General features: G+C 38.8%; 1 protein-coding gene across 1 annotated transcript in view; it reads left to right on the forward strand.

The window, feature by feature from the left end:
• The window catches only part of lama1 (laminin, alpha 1), a 45,851-nt gene that overhangs the window by 14,341 nt on the left and 16,131 nt on the right, over nt 1-15,379 (forward strand). The window contains exons 9-37 of the mRNA XM_043225649.1: nt 731-836; nt 922-1,079; nt 1,278-1,418; nt 2,022-2,183; nt 3,358-3,459; nt 3,619-3,833; nt 4,696-4,807; nt 4,896-5,006; nt 5,342-5,469; nt 6,141-6,227; nt 6,301-6,512; nt 7,045-7,151; nt 7,908-8,088; nt 8,554-8,690; nt 8,953-9,186; nt 9,262-9,405; nt 10,160-10,342; nt 10,941-11,126; nt 11,203-11,330; nt 11,578-11,698; nt 12,195-12,335; nt 12,441-12,559; nt 12,722-12,808; nt 12,891-13,084; nt 13,391-13,533; nt 13,617-13,715; nt 13,806-13,917; nt 14,582-14,738; nt 14,837-15,047. Of these exons, the coding sequence (XP_043081584.1) occupies nt 731-836; nt 922-1,079; nt 1,278-1,418; nt 2,022-2,183; nt 3,358-3,459; nt 3,619-3,833; nt 4,696-4,807; nt 4,896-5,006; nt 5,342-5,469; nt 6,141-6,227; nt 6,301-6,512; nt 7,045-7,151; nt 7,908-8,088; nt 8,554-8,690; nt 8,953-9,186; nt 9,262-9,405; nt 10,160-10,342; nt 10,941-11,126; nt 11,203-11,330; nt 11,578-11,698; nt 12,195-12,335; nt 12,441-12,559; nt 12,722-12,808; nt 12,891-13,084; nt 13,391-13,533; nt 13,617-13,715; nt 13,806-13,917; nt 14,582-14,738; nt 14,837-15,047 (4,218 nt within the window). The remainder of the gene's footprint in view (nt 1-730; nt 837-921; nt 1,080-1,277; nt 1,419-2,021; nt 2,184-3,357; nt 3,460-3,618; nt 3,834-4,695; nt 4,808-4,895; nt 5,007-5,341; nt 5,470-6,140; nt 6,228-6,300; nt 6,513-7,044; nt 7,152-7,907; nt 8,089-8,553; nt 8,691-8,952; nt 9,187-9,261; nt 9,406-10,159; nt 10,343-10,940; nt 11,127-11,202; nt 11,331-11,577; nt 11,699-12,194; nt 12,336-12,440; nt 12,560-12,721; nt 12,809-12,890; nt 13,085-13,390; nt 13,534-13,616; nt 13,716-13,805; nt 13,918-14,581; nt 14,739-14,836; nt 15,048-15,379) is intronic.

Raw genomic sequence — 15,379 nt, forward strand, 5'->3', positions numbered from 1 at the left:
AGAAAAGAAAAGTCACACGTATGATCTTGTTAATGTTTCTCATAAAGCAGTCTGGGCCTTTTTGACTTAAAATAATATTAATACTTAATAGTATTAATAATATTCATATAACATAACAGCAGTATAGAAAGATCCCCCCTGTGTAAATACTGTATTTATTGAAGAACATACAGGTCATCAAAAATCTGATATCACAAAAGAAATAATTGATTAATTAAATGAATCAATGCTTTTTCAATATATCAATCAATTTGTCTTATTAAAGTTTGAATTTAATAATAATAATTATTAATCAATCAATCAAAATGTTAAGTTGTTATTATATATATATATATATATATATATATATATATATATATATATATATATATATATATATATATATTTTTTTATTATTATTTATTTATTTATTATTATTTAGGCATGTATTATATTTTATTTAAATATGTAATTTCTATATATTTATAGTTTATTACAAATGGCCAAAAACAAATCACAAAGAGTACATTTTCTTTTTAAAAACATGATATGTAGTGGTATGGGAAAAAATGTAATACGACCTATTTTTTATTAATTTTTACAATTTATTTTGCATGGCTTTCTAAACGTGTGTGTGTGTGTGTGTGTGTGTGTGTGTGTGTGTGTGTGTGTGTGTGTGTGTGTGTGTGTGTGTGTGTGTGTGTGTGTGTGTGTGTGTGTGTGTGTGTGTGTGTGTGTGTGTGTGTTGCAGGTTTCTCCGTACTCTGATAACCCGTGTGTTGAGTGTCGGTGTGACTCGAGAGGTTCGACGAGTCTGGTGTGTGTGAGAGACGAGGATCACGTGAACCTCGACACAGGTGGAGTACAACCTCATCTCTTCATCAGACGCAGCGTCTCTGAGCGCAGCAGTGTGTGAGCTGAGGCTGTGTGTGTGTCCTGCAGGTCTGACCGCTGGTCAGTGTGTGTGTAAGGAGGGCTTTGCGGGTGAGAAGTGTGACCGCTGTGCGTTCGGATACAGAGACTTCCCACAGTGCACTCGCTGCGAGTGTAACCTGGCCGGAAGCCACAACATCGACCCCTGCAGCGAGTGTGTGTGCAAGGTACTGAGAAACACACACACACACACAAAATCATTTAACAGATACCAAGTAAATAAATAACAAGAAAACAAGAGGAATAGCTGACTGACTCGAGGTCAGAATCTCCAGATGAAGTCTGAAGCAGCTCAGCTTCACTTGGTTCTCCATCAATCATTTTCTAGAAGAATCATTGACCCTCGTCTCTCCGTCTCCCTGCAGGTGAATGTGATGGGCTCTAACTGTGATCTGTGCAAGCAGGGCTTCTTTAACCTGCAGGCCGGTAATCCTGAGGGATGCACCGAGTGCTTCTGCTTCGGGGTCTCGGGTGTGTGTGAGAGCTCCACCTGGTTCAGCAGCTCGGTATGTGCACACACACACACACACACACACACATTCAGAGATACACACATACATGCATACATACACATTCAAAATTATGCAGACACACACATTCAGAGACACGCACACATTCTGAGATACACACACACTGAGACGCGCACACACACACACTCAAAGATGCACACATACACACACACACACACACACTGAGACGCACGCACACACACACACACTGAGACGCACGCACACACACACACACACACACACACTCAAAGATGCACACATACACACACACACACTGATGCACACATACACACACACACTCATTTGTGTCCTCATAAACCACAAATGCCAGTACACACACACACACACACAGACAGACAGAGGCAATAAATAAAATCTATTGATGACATTATTTTTGACAGCATCCTCATGAAGTGCCTCAAACTTTGAACAGTTCTGTAGCTCCGCAGGAATGTTTCTCAAAGCGTCTCGGAGACACGGTTCTTCTGGACTGAGTCTCAGTTAGTTCTGGTTCTTCAGACAGACTGATCAGATCAGATCTCAGTCATAAAGACTGATGTGTGAAGGCGCCGGTGTCACTGATGTGTTGTTGTTTCTCAGGTGAAGCACAGAGACGGCCTTCTCCTTCGATCTCCTCACAGCTCCAGCGTCTTCACGTCTCTCGTCTCAGAAGATAATCTCATCGTCTCTAATGTCTCAGCGTCCTCCGGAGTCGTGTCCGTCTGGTCGTGGGCCGCTCCGGAGTCTTTCCTCAACAACAAGGTGTTCTCTCTGATTCTGATCACTACACACTCATTAGCAGATAATTAGCTTACACGCATCCAGAGTCTCGCCCCGGGTGATTAATGCTGTTAATATAATTATAACATTAATTTCTCTCAGCTCTCAATTCGTGATGATATCAAAACTGCCCCATTAATTCTGTAAAGAAATACAATAAACCAAATATATTCTATATATTATCAACAGCTTTAAATTATAGTTTAGTATTATGTTTCTTAAACATTTTCTAATTATGTAATATGTAGTGCCCAATGGGAACTACTTCATCACCAGATTTTTATATAGTACAGAATGCTAGCATGGCAGACAATGGTTTAAAAAAGGTCTTATTTTTAGGCAGCTAACCGTGCAGGGTTATTATAGTTAACTAAAATAGTAAAAACATTTACGTTGCACGTGATGGATCATAATAGTACATTTTAAAATGGTACATCAGGGATTATTTTTATTGCTTAAAATACACTTATTGTTTGCACTTGACAGATTTTAAAATATCATAATAGTTAAAACATGAATTAAATTCTCTCTGTACTCTCAATTGTAAGTCGCTTTGGATAAAAGCGTCTGCAAAATGACTAAATGTAAATGTAAATTGATTCTAAATATTTAAATCTGTAAAGCCTTATATAGTATTAATATTTAGAATTTTATTTTTAAGTTTATTGTAAGTTTTTCATATTTTTAAAGTTGTTTTTCCACACACACACACACACACACACACACACACACACACACACACACACATATATATATATATATATATATATATATATATATATATATATATATATATATAATTTTTTTCAGTTAATAATGGTTTTAGGTTCAACATTCTTGGAGATAAAATAAAGTTATATTAGTATAATTTATTTGCTATAGATATATTTATCTAAATAATCACCATATTGTCTTCTTTAGAGCTGCTTAACAGCTAAAATGTAACATTTTCCATAATTTATATAAAATGAATCATTTCCTGGTTTGTTTCTTGTGAAGTTGCATTGAATTGATCTCTATTGTACAAAGCGCCATAGAAATAAATGTGAAGGAAGACCATGTATAATGACCTACGATCATCTGAGAACCAGTTTAAACACAATAATTCTGTATTCTGACAGGTCTGGCTAATATCTGGTCATTCTTTCTCTTCTAGCTGACTTCGTACGGAAGCTTCTTGAACTACAGCGCTGCTTACGACACATCAGAGGAAAACGTGGACCAAACGCTTCACGCTCATTTCAGCGTAATTATCGAGGTAAGATGACTTTTTGTAATAGTGTATTGTCTCGTGATTATGAACTTTAGCTTGACTGGAGATTTGTTTTAGATTGACTTTATAAGATTGTGTCCTTAAGATGTGTAAGTGATGATGATGATGATGATGATGGTGATGATGATGCTGCGGGTGTTTCAGGGAAACGGCCGGACGCTGGCTCAGTCCCGGGCCGCCCGTCTGCTGCTGAACGCTCACACGGAGCAGCTCGTCTCGCTCCAGATGCTGCCCGTCTCGTTCACCGACGCTCGCAGCGGGAGAAGCGTCCAGAGAGACGAGCTGATGACGGTGCTGGCGGACGTCGCTGCGCTCAGGGTCAGAGTTCAGCTGCAGGACAGCGCCGAGGGAGCGCTCAGGTCAGAGCAGATTCACCTTTGAACACTGACTTATATATACGGTGTCCTGAAGACACTTATGTATAGACAGGGACTGAAAAAATACCATACTCATTAGCGCAAATAATCACAGCCAAAAAATATGGTTGTGATAATTGATTATGTATATATAAAGACACACACACACACAGTATATATTTAATAACATATACAGAGACCTGTAATATATATGAGCCTGAAATAAAATTCATTTGGACAACTTTTTGACTATTTTGACTGGGGTTTTTTTTTGGTTCAGGGTGAGATACACACACACACACACGCTATGCACATATATTGTGTAAACAAAACATTTATTTTGGATGCAGTTAAGCATGATTATTTGTTTGACAGCACTAATATTCATATATTCATCAGATGCTTTTATCTGAAGCATCATAAGCATTTTGTGCGCTGACCACAAAACAATATTTTACAGTATTTTATAATTTCATTTTTTTATCTTATCAATTTTTTAATTAAATTTTTTTATTAGTAGATATTATTTAAATTATATTATAGTTATTAAAAATATTGATGTAATTATTGCTGATGTTATATATATATGTGTGTGTGTGTTATTTTATATATTATATGTTATTTGAATGCATTTGATTTTAAATATTTATTATTAAATAAATCAATAATATAAATAATGACAAATACTATTTATATATTTATATTATTATTTATATTAATGTAATATTATATGTTTTAATGTAGCTTTAGGTTTATAAACTAGTATGTATTGGTACTAGCACACCAAAAGATAATATATATTTTTTAAATATTTTCGTTGTGTGTATGTATGTGTGTGTATGTAATAGATGTGTTTTGTCCACAGGCTGAGCTCCGTGTCTTTAGGTGTTGGAGACACAAGCCCTAGTCTCTCTAAACTCCCTCTGGACGTGGAGCAGTGCGAGTGTCCGTGGGGTTACTCAGGCACTTCCTGTGAGGTGAGAAACCACTTCCGGGTCACTCTGTCAGGAGCCCTCGTGATCAGTTATGAAGGTTATTAAGCCAGCTCTGTGTTTGTCTCTTCAGTACTGTATGCCGGGGTTTTATCGTGTCGGTGGGATTCTGTTCGGAGGAAACTGTCTTCAGTGTGAGTGTAACGATCACGCCAGCGACTGTGACATCAACGGAGAGTGTCAGGTACGGTTTACCTTCACTGTGACCTGCTCTCAGACAGTGCACCCTCCACTGGACGAATATCTGAGAGCACATGGCTGTGTGCGAGGATTAAAATAATATGTTAGATTAGATAATGACCAAAAATATAATATTACGGTAAAATGAGTTAAATGATATATTGAATGCAGTGCTTCATTTTGTGTGTGCAGTTCTTAGATTTGTGGGTAAATTGTTGAGAATGTGTTTAAACACTCTCTCTGTCTGTGTGTGTGTGTCTCTCTCTCTGTCTGTGTGTGTGTGTGTGTGTGTGTGTGTCTCTCTCTCTGTCTGTGTGTGTGTGTGTGTGTTCTCTCCAGAGCTGTACACACAACACCACGGGGCCTCACTGTGATCAGTGTCTGCCGGGTTTCTATGGTGAAGCCAGTGAGGGAACGCCGGACGACTGCCAGAGATGCTCCTGCCCGCTGACACTGGCGTCTAACAAGTGAGTGACCGAGCGTGTGTGTGTGTGTGTGTGTGTGTGTGTGTGCGTGTGAGAATGTCTGAGCCGTGTCTCACAGCAACACAAACTGTGTCATCCTCTGAGAACACACATTCACACACAGCATACATTACTGACACACTCAATACCGTGCTTTTAAAACTTTAAATTAAAACGTAGGTACACTTGTTTTTTTTTTTTTAAAACAATAGATTAATTGTTTAGATTGCAATATTATATATATAATTAAAATGTGTGTGTGTGTGTGTGTGTGTGTATATCTATATATATCACTTAAATTGTTAAATATATATTATTATTTTTTTATTTCATTTTATTAAATTTGATTAAGTTTGTGTGTGTGTGTATATATAGTGTACTTTTATAGTGTATAATTTTTAAAAATAAAATTATTATTATTTATTAAATTATTATTTTCTATTTAATTATATTACAGTTAAACAGTATAAAACATATATAATGGGTAGTTGATAGATTTTTGTGACTGCAAAAATTAAGAAAAAAAACAAACATCTAACACACAAATAGCATAAGAAAAATGCATCTTCATTCATAGTTACAAATAGCATGAGAGTCAGCTGCCCATACACACAGTATACACACTGTAGATGCATGTCTAGATTCTGAAGCAGTGACTGGTGTGTGTTCTGCAGTTTTAGCCCCACGTGTGTGCTGCAGGCTCCGGGTGACTTCACCTGCGATCGGTGCGAGCTGGGATACGCAGGAGCCAAGTGTGAGAGGTACGGCACTCGTGATGTTTTCTTCTGAGGCTCGTGTGTCCGGAGCAGTGAAGTGACTGCTGATGTTGCTCAGGTGCGCCGAGGGTTACTACGGGGACCCCGCGGAGCCGGGCCGGCGCTGTGTGCTCTGTGAGTGTAACGGGAACGTGGAGCGGTCCGAAGCGGGTCACTGCGACGGACGCACCGGGGAGTGTCTGAAGTGCTTGGGTCACTCGGCGGGGCTACACTGCGAGCGCTGCGCTGACGGCTTCTACGGAGACGCTGTCACACTGAAGAACTGCCAGGGTGAGACGCTTAGAGCAATTCTAGTTTCCTGTTGTGTGATAATGACTGGTTGAGATGTGCATGTGAGGGATTCGATCTCAATCACCGTTATATGGAGCACGGAAGCAACCATAAGAGCACAGGTAAACTTGACAAGTAAAAATAGTTTTGTTGATTATCTGCCGAAGCGGTAAGTATAATAATCTTAAGATTACTTTGCTTTCTCCGCAGGCGGATATTTTTACTCGTTTAAAGTAAAAACTAGCAAAATAGGGATAATAATTTCAGAAAACGAGGCATAAGGTCATTTCACTTGTCAAGTAAATGTATATTGAATTAAGAATGTGTGCATGTTTGTACTAGAAAACAACAGATATAATATAAAAGCTCTCCCTGTAGTTCAGTATTTAGTTTGTGTCTGTGTTCAGTTACGCTCCTAATATCTACACGTAATGGTCAGATTAGGACGATGAGAAGAAGACTTTGTGACATCTGCTGGACAGACGCAGTACTGTAACCGTGTGTGTGTGTGTGTGTGTGTGTGTGTGTCCAGCCTGCGGTTGCCATGGTAACGGCTCTCTGTCCACTGTGTGTAACGTGATCACGGGTCAGTGCGAGTGTAAGACCAGCGTGATCGGACAGACCTGTGAGCGCTGTCAGGTACTTCTACACACTTTATTAACTGCAGAACCCATCTACTGTCCATAGCTTTATGTATCTATTCTTTAGGCCATGTTTCATTACATGTACTTTTTGACTTTATTCAGTTATACAAGAAAAAAGTATACCATTTTCAATAAGGGTCGGCTGACGTTTATTCCCATTAGTTTTATTATATATTATAGGTCATATAGTGTTAATCAGTATTCTCATTTATTTGCTATTTATTAATATCATTAATATTTTTATATATGATTTTATCTTATTTTTTACAGTTTAATATAATTGTTTTATAAAAACGATTATATACTATTTTATGTTTTATTATTTATTATTATAATAATAATTAATTAGTAATTCATTAGACCTACTGTTTATTCATATAATTAATAGATTTATTGTATTATGTTATTGTCAGTTGTTTATTTAATATACGTAAATCATTCTTATATTTACTCTATTAATTGTATGAATATTTTATTGAATATTCATTATCATATTAATTATTTTTTCAATAATACATTTATACAAGTAATACAATATTCATTAATAATTCTTATACTCTATTAGTATCATTAATAGTCAATTTTTTCTCAAGATTTATTTTATTATTAATCATTCATTACTTGTTTACATTTCATTAACTTATGTAGTATTGTGTATATAATTAATAGTTCATAATGCATTTCTTTTTATTGTCTGTTAACTGATTTCTGATTAGTTTCCTGTATGTTTACGTCTGTGTGTGTGTCTCAGGCGGGTTATTACGGTATCGACAGCGGCTCCGGCTGCAGGCCGTGTGAATGTAACCAATCAGGCGCTCTGTCTGCGTCATGTGACGAGGAGGGGCGGTGCCAGTGCGTCGCCGGAGTGACGGGTGATAAATGCGATCGCTGTGAACCTGGATACTACAGCTTCACCGAGAGCGGATGCACGCGTAAGAACAGATGCACGCTAATGTTCAGGACATGTGCCGCAGAGCCGGGACTGGTTTAGGCTAGGCTAGTTGTGTAATGCTACAAAAACCTGTGCTTAAAAAAATAGTTTTTTGAAAACCCACTGCAAATGATAATACATTAAATGTAGTTAAACGAATGAACTAAATGAATTTTAAGTGAAAACTGAAGGAAGTTCAATTTGTTACTAAATGACGTTGTTGTGATATCATTGTTCAAAACTTACAACGTCAGAAAAAGTTATGTTAATTTAGATTAATAAATAATATGCATAATATTTAAATATTAACTATTTTAAGAGTATTGAATTAATAAACAGTGATACATTTTTAATTGATTGCAATTTCAGTTTTTATTTATAGCTAATAAGCTAGTAATACTGTAATGTGTTGCTAGGGCAGTCTAAGAAGTTGCTAGATGTGGCTGGTTATCTCTCTCTTTTCTAGCGTGTGACTGCGCACACACACACGGAAACTGTGACGCAGACACGGGCGAGTGCATCTGCCCTCCACACACACACGGGCCGAAGTGTGAGGAGTGTGAGGAAGACCACTGGGGTCACGACGGAGTGTCCGGCTGTAAGGTACGAGATCCTGCAGTAACCTGTTAATACCATAGAGATGCGTTAGTAAACAGGAACAAATAGGAATAAATAATGCAACTGTATCTATAAAAAATTCTGAATGTTGTTTTTTTTTTTTAATTAGTAGTATTAAATAAATACATGTAAATGTAAATAGTGATTTTTATTATTATTGTATATATTTTTAAAATGAATTATTAATTTATTAATTGAAATAATGTAGTTATAAATAATCAATAATGGTGTGTGTGTGTGTGTTCAGGCGTGTAACTGCAGCTCCGCGGGCTCCAGCTGGTCTCAGTGTGATCTTCAGTCGGGTCAGTGTCGCTGCAGACCACACTTCTCTGGACTCGGGTGTGACCACTGCTCTTTGGGCTACAAGAACTTCCCAGAATGCACTGCCTGTAACTGCAGCCCCGAGGGAACACGAGAGGAGTTCTGTGACCCGGCGCTGGGAGTGTGTGGATGTGAGGACCACGGGCGCTGCTCCTGCAAGGTGACCTCAGACACACCTCTGTACTGTACGGTGTTCTAGTAGTGCATCGTGGGTAACCTGCTGAACCTTCCTCAGGAGAACGTGGGCGGCAGCGGCTGTGACGAGTGTAAGAGCGGGACGTTCGGTCTGACGCCTCACAATCCGGCCGGGTGCAGTCCCTGCTTCTGTTTCGGAGTGTCCAGTGTGTGTGAGGAGCTCGGAGGATTGATCAGAGTACCGGTGAGCAGAGACACACACACTCACACAGAGACACACACACACACACACACACACGCACAGAGACATACACAGACACATGCACAAACAAAAAAAATCGTATGTAAAACAGCTGATTTCTATATGAACATGTGTTAAACTATAATTTATTTCTGTGAAGCCCCAGTCTTCAGAAATCATAATAATATACTGATTTACTGCTCGAGAAACAGATGAGTATTATCAGTGTTGAAAACAGTTGTTCTGCTGTGATGCATTTCATTTTTCAGGATTCACAGATGATTAGAAAGTTCAGAAGAACAGTGTTAATTTCAAATAGCACTTATTTTGTTATTTATTAAACCTTTGTTACGTTATAAATGTCTTTACCAACACTTTTGATAAATAAAGTTTCTTTTAGGTTTTTTTTTTTTTCTTTTTTCTTTTTTAATCTTACTGACCCCTTAACTGTAGTATATGTGACTGAAAAAGTAGGTGAGGTCGTAAGGTTCCATGCTTGAGTAACTTTATTATGATTAAGAGGTTTAACAATTAAATGTGTATAAAACATCATATTGTCAGTGCATCAGATATTAATTCAGAAACTGGTCTGATCGATTCAGCTAATTATTCTTTAAAAGTCACCATCTACAGTTTCTCTCCTCATATTTCGTTTAGATTCAAACTGACTAGCGGTGCAGGAAAATCCTGATATTTTAAAGACGTGACTGATGAGTATTATGAATGGTGTGTGTGTGTGTGTGTGTGTGTGGTTCAGATCACGCTGGGCTCGTCTCCGGCTCTTCTGCGTGTCGTGTCTCAGAGTGACCTGCAGGGGACGCTGGAGGGTGTTTATTACAGCGATCAGGAGATGCTGCTGGACGCGTCTCACCTCCAGAGTCTGTCTGTCCTCACTGCGCCGTATTACTGGAGACTGCCGCAGAAATACCACGGTAACAAGGTACAGACCGCACATATACCACGGTACACGCTATACAAATACCAAGGTATCTCTAAAAAGATCCTAGATTAATTGTTTAATTGTTTTGCTATTTTGAGAAATTATTTATGTATTTATTTTCATATGTATGTGTGTATATATATATATATATATATATATATATATATATATATATATATATATATATATATAATTATTTATTTATATTATTTATTTATAATATATTTTAAAAAATGTGTTTGTTGTGAAGTAACTATTTCAATTTCTTACTTTTTTGTATTTTTCTAATTGTTAATCATTTTCAGTCGTTTAAACCAGGCCTGATTAATCTTACAGTACTTCACACTAATGTCAAAAATTCTTTGTCGTTTGAATAAAGATCAATTAATTACATTTTACAGTCTTTAGCGCCTCTTTTTATTTTGAGATTGTTTTTAAGGTTAAATGCAGATTTTATAATCGGTTGAATAAATGCTGTTTTCTAAATCAGATCTTAGACAAAGAAACACTGACGTCTAACAATGCCTTGAAAAGCACAGCTAACCATAAAAAAGGAAATGCATCAAACCGAACAGGAAATGACATGTTTCTCCTGTAGCTGCTGTCTTACGGAGGAAGACTCTCGTACTCGCTGGCCTTCTTCGCTCTGGACGGCGTGGGTCTGGCCAATCACGAGCCTCAGGTGCTGATGAGGGGCGGCCACCTGCGCAAGCTGGTCATCTACACCGACCTCCCGGCCCCTGAGAACGGGGTCCGCTCCGGACACCGGGTCCCTCTGACCGAGGTCAGTGCTCTCACACGCCTCTGTGTTTGTGCTGTGACCCCGCTCGCTCTGACCGAGCTCTGTTGTTTGTGTCCAGCACACGTGGAAGTATTTCAACTCGGTGTCTGACGAAGCCGTGAGCCACGCAGACTTCCTGTCAGTGCTGAGCAACGTGGAGTACATCATCATCAAAGCATCGTACGGCTCAGGACTGCAGCAGAGCAGGTCACTCCTCCGTCACTCACATCACTCACAAAATCGTTGATGTCTGGTTTGTTATCATCGGACGATATTTGTCTGAGATGCAGCTATTTGAAAATCTGGGGGTGCAAAAAAAATCTAAATATTTAAAATCACTTTTAAAGTTGACTGAGAGAATGAAGCTCTTAGCGCTGCGTAGCACTAATGAAAATTGAAGTTTGGATATATTTACAATAGCATAATAAACTTAACAATGATTAATCTCTCTTAGGATCTCTAATATCTCGATGGAGACGGCTCTGGAGGCGGAGGAGGTTCCTGAGGGTGGAGAGCAGGCCAGGCTGGTGGAGATCTGTGAGTGTCCTCTGGGATACGCTGGACTCTCCTGTCAGGTCTGATAAACCTTCACGTACTGCAACGTTAATTCATTAAAATATATGTAATACTACTTTTTTACCTAGACTTAAAAAATCTGATAAATGTTTTGATAAACTAGAACTAAAAATAAATGAAATATACTATATAAATCATTTAATGAATGCAATATAATACAACATTTCTAATAAAATGTATAAATAATATAAAATACTTGTACTACAATATAATGTATAATTCTAGTATTTAATTCTCCAAATTAAAAACGTGCTAAATGCTAAAATAAAGAAAAAAAAAGTGTAAATATAAAATTAATACTAATTAATATAATACATGTATTAATTTCCTGACCAATGCTAAAAATATATTTTAAAAAAAGTAATATGATCAAGTATCATGTGTAAAATGTAAAAACAATGTCTTGATGTTTCTGTTCACCTTCTCGTAGGCATCACTAAGGTTGAGTTTTCATGAATTGTCCGATGTTTTTACCCATCATGCTCTCTGTTCCAGGAGTGTGCTCCAGGGTATTACCGTCAGGCCGTGTCTGAGCTCAACATGAAGGGCAGGAAGCGTCCGCTCATCCGGCCCTGCGTCCCCTGTCAGTGCAACAACCACAGCCTGACCTGTGACCTGGACACGGGCGAGTGTCTGGTGAGGAATACATCCTGATACCCGATGATGAACTCAGAAGATGCTGGAGATGATGATGTGATGATTGGATGTGATTGTGATGATCTGATGTGGTTGTGTGTTCAGGGATGCCAGCACAACACCGCAGGAGAGCACTGCCACGTCTGCGCCGCAGGGCATTATGGGAAGGTGCAGGGCTCCATCAGCGACTGCGCGCTGTGTGCGTGTCCACTGCGGGGTCAGAGGTGAGGTCATTTGACACATATATGACACACATATGCTGTGTTTGTGTTTAATTTTACGTCAATAAGTATAAGACATAGAATATTATTAACATAAAATATTAAATATTGTTGTGTTGATTGTGTTTTGGTGCAAGGTGCAGTGCTGATATGTTGTGTGTTCAGTTTCAGCTCGACGTGTGTGTTAGAAGGAGCCGGGGATTTCCGCTGTGATCGCTGTGAGGAGGGATACGAGGGCCGTTACTGTGAGAGGTGAGGTCATGTGACACACACACACACACACACACACACGCACACACACACTTTTACACTAACACTGACCCGTGTCCCAAAGGTGTTCGGTGGGTTTCTATGGTAACCCGTCAGAGGCAGGTGGGCGGTGCCAGGCGTGCAGGTGCAGCAGGGCGGGGTCAGTGCACAGCGTCTGTGACGGACACACCGGGAGCTGCGAGTGTAAGCCTGGGGTCAGAGGTCATCTGTGTGACCAGTGCGAGGAGAGACATGTGCTGGTCAGCGAGCAGTGTGTGTGTGAGTAACCGTCATCAAATTCAGAGAATAGCTTCATTAAATAGCGACATTATTCAGATTTAATAAATAATATAATAGTAAATAATCAACACTAATTATGTAATTTATTTATTTATTTTTAACCAAACAGTGAAGCACCTTAAACCAGTTTTCTTATTGTGAATTAATATGATTAAAAATCACAAAACAGCACTTCACAGTTTGTCTTAAAGTAATATTCACTTTCCAATGGCACTCGGAGGCTCATCGGTTGTTAATGTGGTAAACTCAGAGGAGTTCAGTAAATGTTTGTCTGGTGTCCTGCAGCGTGTGATGATGACTGCACCGGAGCGCTGCTGAACGATCTGGACACTTTAGACGAGTCCGTCATGTCTCTGAACCTGTCCGGGGTCATCCTCGCTCCCTACAGTCAGCTGATGAGCCTGGAGAACCAGACCGGAGAGGTCAAGGTCAGTAACTAGTCATCATTCATGTGTAACTAAGTGTACGTGTGTGAATGATTCATCGGTGAATGTGTTTGTTTGACGGACAGAGTTTGATGTCGTGGGAGCGGACCACAGATTATCAGCTGACCGCTGGAGAGGAGCATCTGAGCAACCTGACCAATCACATCACTGACCTTCAGCAGCAGGTACAGCTCCTGTCCCTCATCACTGTATCCATGACAACCGGTGAGCGATGCTGGACTCAGTGTGTGTGTGTTTTTTTTCTTCGTCTGTAGGTGCAGAGTGTGTTTGATAGCACTGAAGATGTGCTGCTGACCTCAGAGGAGAGATTCGCTCGGGGCAAACAGCTGCTGGACCTCATCAGCTCCATTCATTCTGCCATTCACCGTAACAAGCACTTTAGTTTGATTTCTTGATTTATTTATTTGTTTATCATCAATCAATTAATTAATATTTATATTTTTAATCATTTTTTTAACTAATTACTAGTTATTATTGATTTATTATTTTTATTCAGTCTTAAAAATCTATTTTTAATAACTTTTTAATTTTTTTATATTTTAATTGCTTTATTTTCTTTTATGCCTGCATCAGAGAGTAATGGCTCTAAAAACAAGATTTGATATTAACTAACAACCAACATTTAAAAAATTATTTTCATCAATTAGGTAAAGCTGAAATAAAATAGAAATTATTAGATGGACGACTTGAACATATTTTATTTCAGTCAGTTGTCAAGGTAAAAATAAAAATGACAAAAGCCAAAAAAAAAATTAAAATAAACGGCAGTCCAAATTATAAATCAATACTGTACTATTCCTAAAAATGCACCTAAAAACAGCGTTGTTATCATTACCATTAGTACTGTAATTATTTTATGGTTACACTTCATTTCAAGGTGTTGCTCTTGCAGTGTATGTTAGTTAACTGCATGTACTTACTTTATGCTTAAGGTTCAGATTAGGTGTTACATTCTGCATAATTATTAGTATAAGTATTTTTATGATTAGTATTTTAGTAGCATAACATCGCTCTGCTGTGATTGGCTCAGGCCTGATGGAGCAGGCGCGTTCGGTGAACGTGACGGGGAACGAGGGTCTGGACGAGACGAACAGCACGCTCCTGCTGAAGGAGACGAGCGACTCGCTGGAGAAGATCAGGGCCTTCAATCTGACGCTCTGCAGATCGACTGCGGACCACGAGCTCAGGTACGAACCTCTCGTCTGCTTCACGCCTACGCAGAGACACCGGTGACCTGCCCAGCGTGTGACGAAGTGTGTGTGTGTGTGTGTGTGTGTGTGTGCAGCTCTGCGGTGTCCGTGCTGGAGAAGGTTCAGGATGAGATCTCCAAACCCCACGCTCAGAACGGCTTCAGACAGGAGAAGCTCTCCAGAACCCTCAGCAGATACAGCCAGCAGCTCCTGCAGGTCCAGGAGGCCCTAAACATGGCCAAGAGCCACAACAACCAGAGCCAGAGCCTGCTGGGAGACATCCAGAGCAACCTACAGACGCTCGCGGTGAGCATACACACAGAAAAATAGCAAATATTATTATCATGTAAATCAGCTGTTTTCTCTGTGAATGTGTGTTAAAGTGTACTTTATTTCTGTGAAGCGCAGATGAATTTTCATAATAATATATTGATTCACTGCTCAACAAACATTTATGATTATTATCAGTGTTGAAAACGTCGCTCTGATCAATATTTCTCTGGAAACCGTGATGCGTTTTATTTTTCAGGATGCACAGATGAATAGAAAATACAGCAGACAGCAGATATCTTTTTTTTTCACTGGCACTTTTAAATAATTTTATGCATCTTTACTGAATAATATTAATTTTTAATCTC

The sequence above is a fragment of the Puntigrus tetrazona genome, chromosome 24 (assembly GCF_018831695.1).
Source record: "Puntigrus tetrazona isolate hp1 chromosome 24, ASM1883169v1, whole genome shotgun sequence".
Classification (NCBI taxonomy): domain Eukaryota; kingdom Metazoa; phylum Chordata; class Actinopteri; order Cypriniformes; family Cyprinidae; genus Puntigrus; species Puntigrus tetrazona.